The following is a 16,966-nucleotide window of genomic DNA, read 5'->3' as shown; positions in this document are numbered from 1 at the left end:
GGTTGAAAGCTGGATTTTAACTCAAATTTTGCGTCAATGATTTGACCCATTGTGATGACACAGAGTTCCGGCTGAAACTAACCCCAGAATGGGCAGGCCCCACGGAACCCAGATCCGGCGTGGCATGAGATTCTGTCCCCCGGAGATTATGTCCCATAAATGGCAAACTGTGTCCAAACTTCTTCTGATAGCGACTTTTTTTATTTTATTTTAAATCCTCCTCCTCCAACCCATGTTAGTTTTCCATATGGGGGATGGACAGAGTCTCCAGTGTGGCAGGAGATTCTGTTGGTGTGGGTTGCATCTAATTTTAGGTTTATTATTATCATACACCTCTCTCGACAACGGTTGATTGTGTGCAGACAATGAATAAAAGAGAATGGTTTTTGTTTAGCATTGTGTGGACCTCTATTGAGTGAAGGGGGTGCAAGGTCATGGCTCAAACGTACACACTAACCAAACGCAGGGGATAGGCAAGTAGGCTATGGCATTAATCATTACTAGCCTCAAAGAGTGACGTTAAAGCTTCATAATGCAATGCGTCTTGTTCAGCAAATACCTTCACATGTTCGCGACATGTATCCGATAAATCTATCCAATATTCATAGGTTGATTTTGTCTCCATCCGGACGGGTACTTGCACGGTTGCAGGTCGGCCAATAAGGGGACTTATGGCAGTAATGGCGGTAACATGGAAGTTTCGCTGTTTGGTGTGGGTAATGTTGTCTGGGTTTGTCACGGCGTATGCTGCCAACTACTGCTGGGCCAGTGACGGATCATGGACGGTGAAAGCCGCTGCAGGTAAATTCATTTCCTATGATTTGAAGAATGAGTTTGTTATTGTTGGAAAGAAGTACCACTGTTAAAAATCCGATCAGTGACGGAGTTTTACGTTGTAAAGGTATAATGGGTGTCGGCACTAAGTCTCTGTCATAGCGTTCAACCGCGTAACAAGCTCATGAATTATCAAAATGTGTGAAGTTCGTTCTTTGATATTGTATAAATTTTCCTGGTGTAAGTTTTTCCCACGGATATTATGTTTTAGGCGTAAAAAATGACAAGAAGACAAAAATTATGGACAGTGTAAAGACTTAATTTTGCAGTAATGTACTTATTATTTGAAGTTAACAAAATAGGTACACCGCCAACTATAACTTTAGATGGTTCGGTTTGTACATCACCGATGTTGCAGGAGATTTTGCCCCCCCCCCCCCCTCCCCATCATACGGGCGGCGAATGGTCAAATTCAGAGCTGTATATCTGGAGAGTTGCGCCAACTTGCGATTAGAAGCCATTTTGTTCCTCAAGAAACGCATGGGCGAACACGGGGTGCCAGACTAGTCTGCCCATTGGGTTGTGCTGCGTTTGGAGACAACATGGCGCCCAGCAACCACGTGACCAAAGAAAAGTGGTCCCTCCATTTCACAACTCTCTCTCAATACACAGCTCTGGTCAAATTGTAATGGTAGCGCCCTCTTATGAATCAACTGGAAGTCTCAAAGAAGTCACAAGGCACAAAAGCCATTGGCAAAGGTGAGACAGAAAATGAGAACATAATGGAAGCATAATTTGTTCCTTACGCTGGAAATGAGGGAGATTATGGGCAGCAGTAGGGGAACATGATGCACGCAGGGAATTCCGGAGTGAAGTTATTATACTGTTTTCTTTTACTTTCTCCCAGGTATCTTGGCTGGTTTGTGCGGATTGTCAACAGTGATAGCTCTTCACATCTCAACTTTACGCTGTTCCGAGACCCACACCCTAGCGACTCTATTGGCCCAGTATTTGATAATGCAGGTTTTCGATCTCATAGCTCCTTCAGTTTACAGAAACTTAAAAAAAGTCTGGAAGTATCCAAGGAAGGAGCAAGATAATTTTCTTCTGAAGCTGCTCGCCCGTGATGCGAAGACGGAGTACGGCATGAGACACGGTTTCAGCGATATCAAATCTCTTCAAGAGTTTCGTGAGAAGCATCCACTCACTAAGTATGAGCACTATCGAGATTACTTCACCAGGCTGGCTGACGGGGAAAAGAACGTCTGCGTTGCAGCAACATTGGAGCGATTTGGAACTTCGTCTGGCACAACAGGAAAGGGCAAGCTTATTCCGATGGTCACTTCAAGTCATTTTCAGAAAGCAAACACGGTTCTTTCAAGATTACTCTATTCTCCAGACCCAGTGCAGAAGGTGGCTATTCTTTACTCAAAGCCCGCGGAGAAGTTCACGAAATCTGGCGCACGTATTGCGCCATTGATGTTTTTTCCCGACAGTACCATCTCAAACTTCTTTATGTCCGCTGTCCAGAACACGCCGCCCAGTGGCTTCCAGATTTCCTCCGACTTCGAAGCCACTTACGTCAATATGCTATTCGCTCTCACGGACAAAAATATGGGGCAGTTTTTTGCACCTTTTGCCTCGCAAGTCTACAGAGGATTGAAAATGCTGGAAGACGATCAGGAGATGTTCCTTGAGGATCTGACTCTAGGAAGGGTCAACCCGAAGATACAACTCGATGAGGGAATTCGACGGTCTCTGGATGCAGCTTTGACGGCAGACCCAGCTCGAGCAGACGAGCTGAGGAGGGAGTTTGCAAAAGGCTTCGTGGGCATCATGGCTAGAATTTGGCCTCATCTTGTCCACGTGTCGACTATCGACATCTCTGGGTACATGAAGAACCTTGAGGCAAGATACTCAAAAGGTAAAGAAACTAACAGAAGTCCTTTTCAATATTAGCTTTAGACATTTTTTTACGCGAAGTTCATTTCACATTTAATGTGTAAAACGCCATTAGTTTTCATCCTCTGTTTTGCATGCCTCTTCAAATACAGGTCATGAGCTGGACAGATGTAATTGGCTGACAAAACTCTCTTCAGATAATTATACGTCAGTGCATTGAAAAAAATCAGATTGGTTGACACAACTCACTATTAATATACGTATGTGGGCTGACAATATCTGATTGGTTGACAAACCTCTCTTCAGCTTCAGCGGATTGGCAAGATCTTATTGGTTGGCAAATCTCTTTTTAAATCTACGTCATTGGCTAGCAATATCTGATTGGTTCACAAAACTCTCTTTAAATATACGTCAGTGGGTTGGCAAGATCAAGTCGGTTGGTCCGTGACAAAAGAGCCCACGAAGTGAGAACAATTCTCATTCAACTTGCGATCGGCCCCCTGGCGTCAACATACATATTCTTTCAAAGGAGTGTTAATGAGATGAGTCGTACAAGAAATGAAGAAGAAGAAGTGAAGTTTGAGACTGGTTTACTGTTTAAACCAAATGACTTTTCCCCGTTTGTTTTCTGCTAAACATAACATCATGTTACGCATGTTATCTTCACTGCAGGTGTCCCACTATACACGTCGGGCTATGGGTGCACAGAGGGACTGATTGGCGTGAATGCATGGAAGGATAAGACACCACAGCAGTATACGTTCCTCCCTAATGACATGCTGATTGAGTTGATCCCAGAACATCTGAGGTAGGTCTGAAACAGCCCCACCAAAGGAGATTCCCCCGAAGAAGTGATAAAGTTTGGAACAAAATGTGATTTTGAACACTGGTTATAAAGGCCCATTGAAAGGTGGCAATACCACCAATTGCAAATTAATAATTGTACTGTGGGACTTTGAGGGGGTGGGGCGGGGGCGACGAGGTGGCAGCAGACTAAGGCCGTGTCCGAAACGGCGACTTTGGCTACAGCTACGGCTAGATCGCGCGCGTCTGCCTATTCTTCAACACTGGAAGACGCGCTGATCTAGACGTAGCTGTAGCCGAAGTCGTCGTTTCGGACACGGCATAACCAGGTAAATTCATTGTTCTCCAAATTGTGCTCATGCTCAGAACTACGTAAACTTTGGAAATTTAGATGGATAGTTTGCTGCCACCTAGCGCTCAAACGTCTTCCATTGTGAGCTGAACGGTATGACCGTAGACCAAGGTTCTCGGGAAGTAGCCTGGACGTCTGACGTCATTCTTCGAGGCTCGATAAAGACTTAACTATTACTGTTTCCCCAATCCAGTCCTGAAGAGAACCCGGAGACGCTGTTAATGGATGAGGTCGAGGTTGGCAAACGGTACGAGATAGCCATGACCACCGCATCAGGGTTTTACCGTTACCGTATGGGCGATGTGGTCGAGGTTGTGGATTTCATCGAGAGTTGCCCAGTGTTTACCGTTTCGTACAGGTAAAAGATGAATCAATACTAATTTGTTGTTAAAAGTTAGATTGAAAAAAGATTGAGGCTTAAATAGCGTGCATTTACGCACTCGTAAAACAGCTTGCATATTTTCTCTTTTTACTGCTTTTCTACCAGGTGATAAATATTGATCCAAATCCATCCGTGGGGGCTAACTCGGACAGCGGCGGGATTTTTTGCTCGGATTCAGCGTATATTTCTGGGTATTTTTGACACAGATTATTGGGTCACACTGACCCTGAAATGGGTCAATACCCCAGGGGACAACAGTTTGGGAAATTGTGGCCGGAAGTTATTTTAGAGTGAAGAATCAGTACTAAATATCACATTGTTCGATCAGGAAGAACTTGGAATAATAATCAAATACAAAAGATATTCTTTCGAGTGGGACCAATAAAGCAATAGAACAATCACTAGAAAAACATAATAAACCTTTGGTCTCATGTCAGAACTGGAGAGTACTGAACCTAAATAGGTCTCCTCCTCTAACTAATTATCAAACACAGAAATTCAAGACAATCACTTGAAAAAGTATGGTTTACTTTGTTTTAATTTCTAGAACTGGAGAGCTACTGAATCTACGCAGTGAGAAGATTGACGTACTGGTGGTCAACAAAGCCATTCAAGAAAGCTTAGAAGGATGGGATGGAGCTACTCTAGTGGAATGGACATGCGCAGAGAGCCCACTTATGCACGATAACAAAAATGGTACGATTTGAAGTGTGTATGGTTCCAACAGGGAAGAACAGACATCTTGCATTGGCCACCATGTTTGAGTCAAGCAATGAATACGTGCCAATCACGTGAACGCGTCCTGCGTAGGTCTCAGTCATTGGGTGCGTTCGTTTAGCTTCCCTGGGTCGACCCCGGTGTGTGGCGTTTTCTTTTTCCTGGACGAACGTGTGCAGATAATTACTCACGTTCGTCCTGGAAAAAAACCCCGCCACACACCGGGGTCGACCCAGGGAAGCTAAACGAACGCACCCATTATTACAGGCCCTAATCTAAACCAAGTGAGGGCGCTGTATGGGCTTGCCATGATGTAGAATGCATGCATTTTAATAGCAAGTATACAACATAACTATCCAAAACTATACCCGTCATTTTTAATCTTAGATCCGTAGGCCTACCGTATTTCTTTTAAAGGGCAGTTTTAATCACATTAATGTTCAAGACTATAGGCTTTTAATTTGTCTAAGAGGCAGGAACAAAGTAAACAAACTTTCATTTTATTTTTGACATTCGGAATCAAATAATTAAAATCTGTTTCATTTTGTCTTGCTTCCAGATGGTGAATACGACATGTTTTATTTGCTCTTCGTTGAGCTCGAATCAGACATAGAGATCCGATTATCTGCTGATCAGAAGTCACTGGTAATTATACTTCTTTAACTAATAGTTATTTCATGCCGGTTTTTAGACTTGTCCACAAGTCAATTAAATTGTTTCGGAGAAAGGAATCTACGTCCCTTTTCGAAAACCGCGGTTTCGGTTAAAGTCCACACCAAAGTGCACGTTTTCAAATTAACCAACAAAAGCTTAGCCTGACAAAACCAGTGGTTTCGAAAAGAGGTTATAATTATGCACTAGAAGCACAATCATTGGGCCAATAACATCCCGTTAATCGTTTTCAGCTCCCTGGGAAATAATATAGGCCTACAGCCCGAGCTTGCCGTGGCGCTCCGAGGGCTTTTAAATACGCAATATCAACCTCTACTCCCGCAGATACCAATTATACACCTGGTTGAAAAGAAGCAATTATAGTCATTAGTCAAGTATCTGGCTCAAAGTGTCACGACCGGGATTCGAACCCTGAGTTTGGTGACTGAATTCGATGCTCTTGACCACTCGGCCATGACACTCTATATTAAAGTGTGACAAATCGTACTCACGGTAGGCCCTATATATATATATATAAATCCTACCACAAATTAATGTAAGGTTATGTGGACAAGAATGAGCTATTGAACGTAAAACATAAATTTGCCCTACCATCTTTGACATCATGTTAATACTTAGGGCTATTCTCCGATTTCATTACAGTTCGACAAATCTCTGCGGAAACAGCATGAATTCTACGAGCAATACCGAAAAGTGGGCACAATCTGCGGGGCTCGCGTTGAGGTCGTTCGCCATGGCTCCTTCAATGAACTGAAAGATCACATAATAGCGACCTCTACGGCCAATTATAATCAGTTTAAGATGCCCAAGAAGTTGCGCACTAAAGCTCTTCTTGATTTTATGTTGGACTGTGTTGTTAATGATAACGATTAGGTGTTCGGGTTTAGAGGTGATCGGATGAGAAGTGCTCGGCATGTGCCAAACGGGAATAACAGGATAAAATGATAACAAGTTTGTGGTTGCCGAGTTTGCACGGTGCCGAGTTTGTTGTGGTGCCGAGTTGGCATGGTGCCGAAGTGACCGTTACCCCTTGGTATCATCAATAGATCCCGTCCAGAGAAGTGTGGTATATATTAAGATCGAGCTGAAATAACACAAGAAACTGCAAAACCCCAACTTACTTGAGTGTGTACTTTTAAACTCAGGAATAATGTGTTTCCCCCAATGTTTTTTGAGTACTTATCTACTAATGCGTTATACTATGGAGTCTTTTCTGTACGATATTTTATGACAGGAATGAAGGCCTGTTATCTATTGTTTGGTGCATTGAGGAAAATGTAGATGCGCTTTAAAACTGCTGTACAATCTGTGTCATATAAAGGGAAGGTATAACGGGCAATACAACTTCTGTGTTTGAATCGCATACTTTTCTTACTTTAAGACCTTTGTAGTTTTAGAGCCTGGTTTAGTTAGCTTGTTTACATTATTTATTCGTTTAGTATCGATATTATGGATTAACGTCACCTATCCGCCATCCTGTGCGGTGGAGGAATAGCAAAATATCTACCGAACATCTGACGTCACACTTCGAGGCTCGTGATAAACGCCAGAGAGTGGCCTCTAGCCTAGATATAGGTCAATTCCCGTCCATCTTCACATTTAACCTACTTTCATTTCACACACAGTCGAATCCATTCATTACATACAAGTACATACTAAGCAGGGCACTGGGGGCTGACCCGGTTGAGCCCATGGGATGAGACAAAGCTATTCGAACGCACCGGGGGCAGACCGGGGTTGACCCAGGGGAGCTAATCGAACGCCACCTTCGTGGATAAAAACAGGGGACCAGTCTAATGAACAACCTCCTTTTGACCTCTTAGGAGAGGGCACCGGTTTAAAATGGCATCAAGTGTACTAGTCCTGTATAAGACTATTCATCTGTGCTGTGCAAGCGCGAAAGTGAAAGACGTACAGGGCTACAAATACATAATGTTTATACGCATCTTTATATATATATAAATAGCTTCCTTCACTATACAACCTTCCTCTTACTTCCGTTACCAATCATCCTATTTAAACCATGAAACGTCTTGAGCTAAATCCGGTTTAATAAATAAAAACCTTTATTTTCATGTATACAACGAGTACGGTGTTAGGTTTTGTTCAACCGGGAAGCGTATTTGTACAAAGGACTTATTGAATAATGCAAAAAATATATAATAATCTCATGTACTGATTTTAATCCCAATCAATAGTACACAGTACACAATGCACAGCCACAAAGGTGAAAGGTATACCCAACAAGAGGCTTTAACCTTTAGGAAAGTAAATATAGAGACACGGGAGGAGGCAGTTCCCCGAAATACACATAAAGCAGAATCCATATATTATGAACTCAAAAGTATAAAATAATCTCATGTGCTGATTTTAATACTCAAACGAAAAGTACAAAAAAGACACCATGTGCACAACACAGTGACTAAGGGTGAAAGGTCAAGAGGGCATGAGGCTGCCCACACACGTTTACAATGGGTGCGTTCGATTAGCTTCCCCGAGTCGACCCCGCAGTGATCACTCGGGTAAGCCCCTGACAAGAACTACTCGAACGATCACTCACCCTCCCGCGGTGACGTCATGCACCTGGGGCCAGCACCAAGTGACCCACTCCACAAGCACGGCACTTGGGGCTGACCCGGGTGAGCCCCTGGAATGACGTCAAAGCTATTCGAACGTACCGGGGCAGACCGGGGTCGACCCAGGGAAGCTAATCGAACGCACACAATGAAAGATGGTTTAATTCAAAACACTACTCACAGATAGCTCCATGACTTTGTCCCTCCCGAAGGAATAAAATTTGGAGCATGACCAAAGCCATGCTCCCCCTAAACTAGGAGAGCAATACCTGTGTTAAAATAAATGTGCTCTCTCTCTTGCTCAAAGGTAAAATAGAAAGGAGAGCAAGCCTATATACAGTGCGCGACCCAAACCTTAAATTTACACTATATATAATATGTTAATATTATGTTAATAAAGTTTGTGTGTGTGTTAGATTTGAATATTGCTTGACGTGCTTGGTCACAATTAAAAATTACTGTTTAAATTCGAACTCATCAGATTGTATAGGCACAGTTACTATTTCACAATATGACTCGGGCAAGCTTTTGCGTAGTTACGTAAAAGAAATGGTTAACATCCATACGCAATTATTCTGAATGAATGTGTATGACACAATGGTACCAGGGTATGCTTATCTGGCTGTACCTAAGCTAACATCATAGCAACTGAGGCATTCAAATGTAAGCGGTAACTTGTGACCACACAAGTCAATGTATCAGACACAATTCAAATCTAACTCGCAAATGGCTTATTGGATTCGACAGTTGAACACTGATGGCGCTCTTGGATTCTCTACATCAGAGCCGTATTATTACTATTATTATTATTATTGATTCGGCCATTTTACAAAGAACAATAACAGCAGAGTTACGAAAACTTGCGATTAGAAGACATTTTGTTCCACAAGAAACGCATGGGCGAACACGGGGTGCCAGACTAGTCTGCCTATTGGGTTGTTCTGCATTTGAAGACAACATGGCGTCCAGCATCCACGTGACCAAAGAAAACTGGTCCCACCATGTCGCAACTCTTTCAATACACAGCTCTGCTCTATATTGCAACTATGGGTGCGTTCGTTTAGCCTCACTTGGTCGACCCCGGTCTGCCCCGGTGCATTCGAATAGCTTTGACGTCATTCTAGGGGCTCACCTGGGTCAGCCCTCAGTGCCCTGCTTGAGGAGTGGGTCTTTTGGGGTGACCTGAGGTGTTTGCCGTCATCACGAGAGGGCGAGTGTGATCGTTCGATCAGCTCTTGTCAGGGGTCGACCCAGGGAAGCTAATCAAACGCACCCAATGTTTTGTTTTCTCAACACTGTACAGAACTTGAATAACTACTTTATTTGTTGTTGTTGATTACCCGGTCAATTATTGTTATTTGCAACACACTCCTGCATGAAGTCCAACAGCACCTTAGTGCGCAACTTCTTAGGCATTTTGAACTGGTTGTAATTGGCCGTTGAGTTCGCTATAATGTGCGTTTTAAGTTTGTTGAAGGATCCCGGGCGAACGACCTCAACGCGAGCCTCGCATATTGTGCCGAATTGACGATAGTGTTCGTAGAACTCATGCTGTTTTCGCAGGGATTTGTCGAACTGAAAAAAAGGAAGAACAAAAATAGAACTTGTTTAAGAGAAGGAATGAAATTAAATTATGTTTTAAAGGCACTGGACACTATTGGAATTACTCAAAATAATTGTTAGCATAACAAAATGGAGAGGTGTTGATAGTATACAACGTTGTGAGAAACAGCTCCCTCTGAGGTATAGTGGTTTTTGAGAAAGAGGTCATTTATTACTCAAATAATGAAAGACTTCAGCTGAAGCCTTTTGTTACACATCTGAAAGCACGCAAAGTTCTTCAACAAGGTTGTTTTCTTTCATAATTCTCATGTAAATTTGATTACCATTTGAGTTCAAATTTTCATGTTCAAGGTTTAATATTTTATGCATATGTTGGGATACACCAAGTGAGAATACTGGTGTTTGACAATCATCAGACGTGTGCAGTGCCCTTAAAGACGTTAAACTAGATTCACTTTGCTTTCGTGTAATATAGAAAACCTCGCCCGAAATCCACCGACTTTATGCAAGTACGAAATGAAAAGGTTATTCAGATTCGATGCTTGATATTTCCGTGTTACAGAAGACCTCACCCGAAAGCCATCGACTTTGGCTTGATCACATAACTTTTGTAAATGTTAAAATACGGTTCACAATCCAGAACCTTGATGTCTCCTCGGGCATCGTGACGATTTCAGAACCCCCATCTTGGCTGGAATTTCATCTTTGGGAGGGCAAGACCATATTCATTCTTCCAGTCTGTTGGGGAACCATTGAAGGGCAACCAGGCCAAGACCAGGGCAACATCGCCCATGGCCTCCATGGCTTTCGTAAAATTCCAGTCATGCCCTTTTCAATCGAACTTGTTTTCAAACATCACAAACAGATGGCTTGTAAAGTCCCGTTCATAAAATGCAGTTTCGAGTTTCGAGAAAGCATATTTACCATTGACTTCTGATCAGCAGATAATCGTATTTCCTTCTCTGATTCGAGCTCAACGAAAAGCAAATAAAACATGTCATATTCACCATCTGGAAGCAAGAAGACAGCGCACAAAGTTGAAGCAATTAATATTTTTGATAGATACAAATTTGGTGCACACTTTTATGGTAAACTTTGGGACGCTAGGTGGCAGCAGACTTACCAGGTAAATTTCCATTGTTTACGTAGTTCTGAGCATGTGGACAATACCGAGAACAATGGATTTTACCTGGTAAGTCTGCTGCCACCGAGTGTCCCAAAAGTATCCCATTAACCGACTAGTCGTGATACTTTATTTTCTTCAAACCAACTGTGAATAAATCTGGTTCAAACAGTATTACCATTTTTGTCTTCGTACAAAAGTGGGCTCTCTGCGCATGTCCATTCCACTAGAGCAGCTCCATCCCATCCTTCTAAGCTTTCTTGAATGGCTTTGTTGACCACCACTACGTCAATCTTCTCACTGCGTAGATTCAGTAGCTCTCCAGTTCTAGGGAATTAAAACAAAGTGAAACGGTTAAAACACTCAGATAAAACTCTGTTAGCAGAGCGCTTGTATACATCATAGGGCAAACACTGTCATACATTGGTCGAGTTGGTCTTTATTGAAAACCGTTTGTTATAAAATGCATATGGGTAGAAAGATGCTGTAAAAGTAGAATACAATGATTCACACAATTGCACGGTTTTCCCTTTACCTCGTCGACTAACACGGTTGGCCATTTATGGGTGTGACTCCCATAAATGGCCGACCGTGTTTGTTCGCAAAGTAAAAGGAAAACCACGCAATTTCGAGGCAAATTTGTGTGGATTATTGTATTCCATTTTTAAAACATCTTTCCAACCATATGCATTTTATAACAAACGGTTACAAACGTTTTTTATATACCAACTCGTCCGATCCAAGGCAACGTGTTCCTTTCACCCCAATGCTATAATTACACACAGAGGACATACCTGTACATAACGGTAAACACGGGGCAAAACTCGATGAAATCCACAACCTCGACAACGTCGCCCAAACGGTAACGGTAAAACCCTGATGTGGTCGTTATAGCAATCTCATACCTTTGGCCAACCTCGACCTCATCTATTAAGAGCGTATGTGGGCTCTCTTCGGTACTGTAGTGAGAAGAAAATAATACATAATAACTGTGTGGATGTACATCAGCATCAACAGTTCCTTGTGTCATGGTGAATAACTAGAGGTTGACGTAAAGTCACCTGGAAATATAATGTTTTTCTTTCCCTTTCAATCATAAGGGTATATGCTTATGAACAATAAAACACTTTTTTTTAAGTAATTGTTTGTCACGATTTGTATGTTAAAAAATAGATAAAGTTGTTTGGGGAGCTGACTCCGCCTACCCCTTTTGTGACGTCAATCGAAAGACGTGACGAACCTAACGGAGCGCATGCCAAACTTCGGGTAATTTTGAACCTTTGTGAGGGCATGTTTTTAGCTTGCGATTCACCGTACAGGGTAACCCGAGTGGACCGTCCGCATGGCAGTCATTTAGTGCATGGAGTCTGCTCCGTGACCGTAGTTCTGTACGTAGTCATCATACCGATCAGGTACCAAGACGTAGTGTACACTTTTTGTGCTCAAATATCGCGCCTCGATTGACGTCACGAAAGGCGCCCTCTCGGGTCGGGGCCTCTCTTAAATTTGTAAATAAAATGAGAACTAATATTTAGAACCTTAGTTAACTGTTTATTCACATTCCCCTCATCAAAACACATATATCTTAGTGGCAAAAAGTTTATTTTGAAAAAATACCACTTCCAGGTGACTTTAAGTTTTTAAATATTAACAAAACAAGTGTTGCATGGTTTAGTTTGAAACCTTTACGAGTTTGTATAATCGGCCTACGGAGATCGGTTGTTAAAGGCACTGTACACGTTTGGTAATTGTCAATGACCACTATTCTCACTTGGTGTATCTCAACATGTGCATAAAATAACAAACCTGTGAAAATTTGGCTCAATTGGTCATCGAAATTGCAGAGAACAATGAAAGAAAAAGCTCATTGTTGCATAAATTTGTGTGCTTTCAGATGCCTAAAAAAGGCTTCAGGCCTGAAGTCTCTTGATATTTGATCGAGAAATTATCCCTTTCTAAAAAACTACGTTACTTCAGAATGAGCCGTTTCTCACAATGTTCTATACTATCAACAGCTCGTTACCAAGTAAGATTTCTTGCTAACAACTATTTTGAGTAAATACAGGGTGTTTTAAAAAAGTATACATTTAGAAAAATGTATCCCAAATGTTTTTTTTATAAGTTTACAAAAATCTTGCACTAAGTAATGGTGGACCAAGGTCATAGCTTTTTAGTTTTTTACCAAATCAATCCTCAGCTGTTCCGCATGAGTGAGCACAAGCTAGTTACTTTTGTCAGATTTTAATTGGTGTGCGCACAAAAGTGAAGGAGATTCAATATAATCAAACACCGTCGTATGGAAGGTGGGGTCACTGTGCTTTGCTGCTCACAAATTTTCAATGATGTGACATGACAGAATGTCAAGCTTTGGTATAAAACTGATAGTCATCTCTGAGTACAACATGGTTCGTCCACAGTAGAGACCACACCAGAGATCCTTTTTGGTATCAGAGTACCATCGTAATAACAGTGCCTCTGTAGAGCTTTAAGGGTGCCGCCAAGAGTAGGCCTACCCAAACATTCGCTGTCCAACAAGAGTAACAGTTTAAAAATGTTAGGAAGTACCAGGCTACTGGTACAAGTCGGAATCTGAACAAGGAACGGTCTGGCCGACCAAGAACTGGTTGATCTGCTGCAAACATCAAATGTTGCATTCCTCATGATGATTTCCATTTGGCCTGCGTCCGAATCGGTAGACCCATGGAGGACTGAGGGTTCGTCCACTTTCCTAGCAAATTTGTGAGCAACAAAGCAAAAACCTCACCTTACGTACGTACTGTGTTTGATTCTGTTAAAACCCCTTCACTTTTGTGCGCAAGCCAATTAAAATCTGACAAAAGTAATTAACCAGTGCTCACTCATGCGAACAGCAGAGGATTGATGTGTGAATTAAAAAGCTAGGACCCTGGTCCATCGAAACTGAGTGCCAAATTTTTGTAAAACTTATAAAAAAATCCATTCGGTATACTTTGTTTCTAAATGTATACTTTTTTTTAAACACCCTGTAATACCAATAGTGGCTAGTGACTTCAACGAGTTTGTGTGATTGGTTTAAGTTTGGATGATTACGTGTATTGCGAGAGGCTTTACCTGAGATGTTCCGGGATAAACTCAACGACCATTTGATGAGGGAGGAACGTATACTGCTGTGGTGTCGTATCCAACCATGTATTCACGCCGATTAATCCTTCTGTGCACGCATAGCCTGACGAGAATAGTCGGGTACCTGCAGTGAAGATAGATAACCTTATGCTGAGTATACACAACTTTGTATGCTAAAAATTTCTAACAGTCAGTTGTCCTTTCGTTATGCTTGTCATTTTGTCCATTTGGTTCGTCTTGTGTTTTTGGAGTTGTTGTTTTTGTTTATTTTGGTATTGCAAATACAACGAACCCACACTCTGTTGATCAAAAACCAGAGTTTGAATCCGGTGCTCTTAAACCGCTAGGCCATGACACGCCACATATTTTTATATAGAAAGTAAGTAGACTAACAACTTCAAACATTACTTTGCAGTTAGTCTCGACCACAAGAAAAGCATTGCATGCTCATGACAGAAGATGGTTGAAACACATTGAGCTTCTAGTTATTTCGTAATTACCTTTTGTGTATGTTGCATTAAGCTTCTTCATGTACCCAGAGATGTCGATAGTCGAAACGTGTGTCATATGAGGCCAGATTCTACCCACGATGCCCACGAAGCCTTTAGCAAACTCCCTCCTCAGTTCGTCTACTCGAGCTGGGTCTGCCGTCAAAGCTGCGTCCAGAGACCGTCGAATTCCCTCTTCTAGTTGTATCTTCGGGTTGACCCTTCCTAGAGTCAGATCCTCTAGAAACATCTCATGTTCGTCTTCCAGCATTTTCAGTGCCCTGTAGATTTGCGAGGCAAAAGGCGCAAAAAACTGGCCGATATTTTTGTCGATTAGAGCAAAGAGAGTATGGACGTACGTCGCTTCGAAATCGGTGGAAATCTGCAAGCCAATTGGTGGCAGGTTCTGGATAGCGGACATGAACAAGTCTACGATTTTGCCCTCCGGAATGAACATTACTGGCGCAATGCGCATTCCAGATTTCGTGAACTTCTCCGCGGGTTTACAATATAGCATAAAAGCTTTCTGTACCGGGCTCGGCGAGAAAAGTAGGCTTGAGATTGCCAAAACAACTCGCTCAAACTCTTTCGAGCTGACCATCGGAATAAGCTTGCCCTTTCCTGTTGTGCCAGACGAAGTTCCAAATCGTCGCAATTTGGTCGCAACGCAGACGTTCTTTTCCCCGTCTGCCAGCCTGGTGAAGTAATCTCGATAGTGCTCATACTTAGTGAGTGGATGCTTCTCACGGAACTCTTGAAGAGATTTGATGTCGCTGAAGCCGTGTCTCCTGCCGTACTCCGTCTTCGCATCACGAGCGAGCAGCTTCATCAGACACATCTCTTGCTCCTTCCTCGGACGTTGCCAGACCTTTTCGATTTCAGAGTAGACAGAAGAGGCCATGAGACTAGGAATCTGCTGCACAAAGTACTGAACCAGTAGAGTCACTAAAGTGTGGGTTTCGGAACAGCATACAGTTGAGATGTGAAGAGCTATAACGGTTGACAATCCGCAAAAACCAGTCAAGATGCCTGGGAGAACGACAAGAAACTCTATTTAAAAGGAACGTACCATTGGTTCTTCGAACCCTTAATAGATTTAACCATCATACTAAATGTTACTAGGCCTACATACATGCAGTAAAGCTAAACATAATTGAACATTTCATTCCAAAATGTGAGTTTAAAGATTGATGCAAATGAGATACAGTTGAGGTGGTGGTGTCACACCCAGATCACGTTGTTTACAGTCACTGCAGAATTGGATTTGCTAGCAAACAAGTTGCTGGCAGTAGAAGCACTTTATGTAATCCACCATATACATAAACTGACAAACCTGTAGAACTTTGAGATCGATCAGCCATCTGGGTCACGAGAGAATAGTGCAAAACCGATTACAAATTTTGCATTGCATCGATGCCCCCCCCCCCCAAAAAAAAAATGAATAAAACGCTCACTGAGCTTTACACTCAAAACGCAATATTACATTATTTGTTTCTCATCAATTAATATGAAATTTTAGACAGAAATATTTCAAGGGATGTTTTCTACTACCATCATCATTAGACCGTGTAAGTTTTATGTAAATCTGTGATCTTTACGATTTTTGTTTCTTACAAATTCTGTAATGTTCCTTTAACATTAATTTGATTTTTATAGACTGTTATCTACCCGGAATTTACACCAATACTCACCAATGACAGTTTTCATCATCCACGATACGTCACTGGTCAGACAGTAGTTGGCAGCATACGCCGTCACCAACCCAGAAAACATCACCCACACCAAACAGCGAAACTTCCATGTTACCGTCATTTTGAAAAGAATTAGTGTTCCCTGAAAGGCCGTTCACGTACAACAACAACACTGATGCAATACGATGGGGTGATGGGCTGATAACTGTTGGCGATCAAGATTAGCAAAACCGAAAATGGCCATGGAATTCGTGAATATCTTATCTAAATAAAGTATAAATCTTATCGTTAAAATATGAGTGTAATCTTAAGTAACTGATACGACCTTTGAAGTTATTGCTCTATTTTCTACAATTTTGTTTACTTTTAAGATCAGGCTGAGTCACGACATTGTATTAAGGACCAATCTTTAATCAGGAAGGTCATCTACGGTATAGCGTTCATATCAGTACCGATCATGCGATGGAGCAATTCCATGAAACCGTGACTGCAGTTTTATCCTGGAGCATCTCGGGTATGACTTTTTGAACGACCATACTCGAAACCAACAAACAAAGATGTTGACAAAAGTAATTAACAACTAAAACTAAAAATTGTAACCGATTGTTGTATGGTTAAAGTCACCTGGAAGTGGTATTTTTTCAAAATAAAGCCTTTGTCACTAATATATGTGTTTTGATGAGTGGAATGTGAATAAACAGTTAACTAAGGTTTTAAAAAATCAGTTCTTATGTTATTTACAAATTTAAGAGTAGACCCCGACCCGAGAGGGCGCTGTTCGTGACGTCAATCGAGGCAGACTTTGCCTGTAATGCAAATT

At 41.9% G+C, this 16,966-nt stretch overlaps 2 protein-coding genes across 2 annotated transcripts; one reads left to right on the top strand and one right to left on the bottom strand.

The window, feature by feature from the left end:
• Positions 1 to 458: 458 nt before the first annotated feature.
• On the top strand, positions 459 to 7,506 carry LOC139937130 (uncharacterized). Its single transcript, XM_071932135.1, has 7 exons — positions 459 to 801; positions 1,682 to 2,698; positions 3,349 to 3,484; positions 4,026 to 4,190; positions 4,762 to 4,910; positions 5,491 to 5,576; positions 6,246 to 7,506. Exons 1-7 carry the CDS (start codon positions 672 to 674, stop codon positions 6,474 to 6,476), a joined length of 1,914 nt encoding a protein of 637 aa, XP_071788236.1. The 5' UTR covers positions 459 to 671; the 3' UTR covers positions 6,477 to 7,506.
• Positions 7,507 to 7,646: 140 nt separating this feature from the next.
• LOC139937132 (uncharacterized) lies at positions 7,647 to 16,701 on the bottom strand. Its single transcript, XM_071932136.1, has 7 exons — positions 16,147 to 16,701; positions 14,468 to 15,484; positions 13,956 to 14,091; positions 11,660 to 11,824; positions 11,044 to 11,192; positions 10,667 to 10,752; positions 7,647 to 9,754 (listed from the first exon to the last, which is right to left on the bottom strand). The coding sequence occupies exons 1-7, from the start codon at positions 16,265 to 16,267 to the stop codon at positions 9,524 to 9,526; spliced, it is 1,905 nt and encodes a 634-aa protein (XP_071788237.1). The 5' UTR covers positions 16,268 to 16,701; the 3' UTR covers positions 7,647 to 9,523.
• Positions 16,702 to 16,966: the final 265 nt, after the last annotated feature.

Source organism: Asterias amurensis, chromosome 5 (assembly GCF_032118995.1).
Source record: "Asterias amurensis chromosome 5, ASM3211899v1".
Lineage (NCBI taxonomy): Eukaryota > Metazoa > Echinodermata > Asteroidea > Forcipulatida > Asteriidae > Asterias > Asterias amurensis.
The sequence above is the reverse complement of the archived record's forward strand: the minus strand, read 5'-3'. Positions and strand labels throughout refer to the sequence as shown.

Coding starts and splice junctions, on each gene's coding strand:
- LOC139937130 (XM_071932135.1), top strand. CDS start 672: ATGGCAGTAATGGCGGTAACATGGAAGTTTCGCTGTTTGGTGTGGGTA. Junction 3,485..4,025: donor TTGATCCCAGAACATCTGAG/GTAGGTCTGAAA, acceptor TCCCCAATCCAG/TCCTGAAGAGAACCCGGAGA. Junction 4,911..5,490: donor TATGCACGATAACAAAAATG/GTACGATTTGAA, acceptor TCTTGCTTCCAG/ATGGTGAATACGACATGTTT.
- LOC139937132 (XM_071932136.1), bottom strand. CDS start 16,267: ATGACGGTAACATGGAAGTTTCGCTGTTTGGTGTGGGTGATGTTTTCT. Junction 11,825..13,955: donor TTTATCCCGGAACATCTCAG/GTAAAGCCTCTC, acceptor TTCTCACTACAG/TACCGAAGAGAGCCCACATA. Junction 11,193..11,659: donor GTGTTTACCGTTATGTACAG/GTATGTCCTCTG, acceptor TTAATTCCCTAG/AACTGGAGAGCTACTGAATC.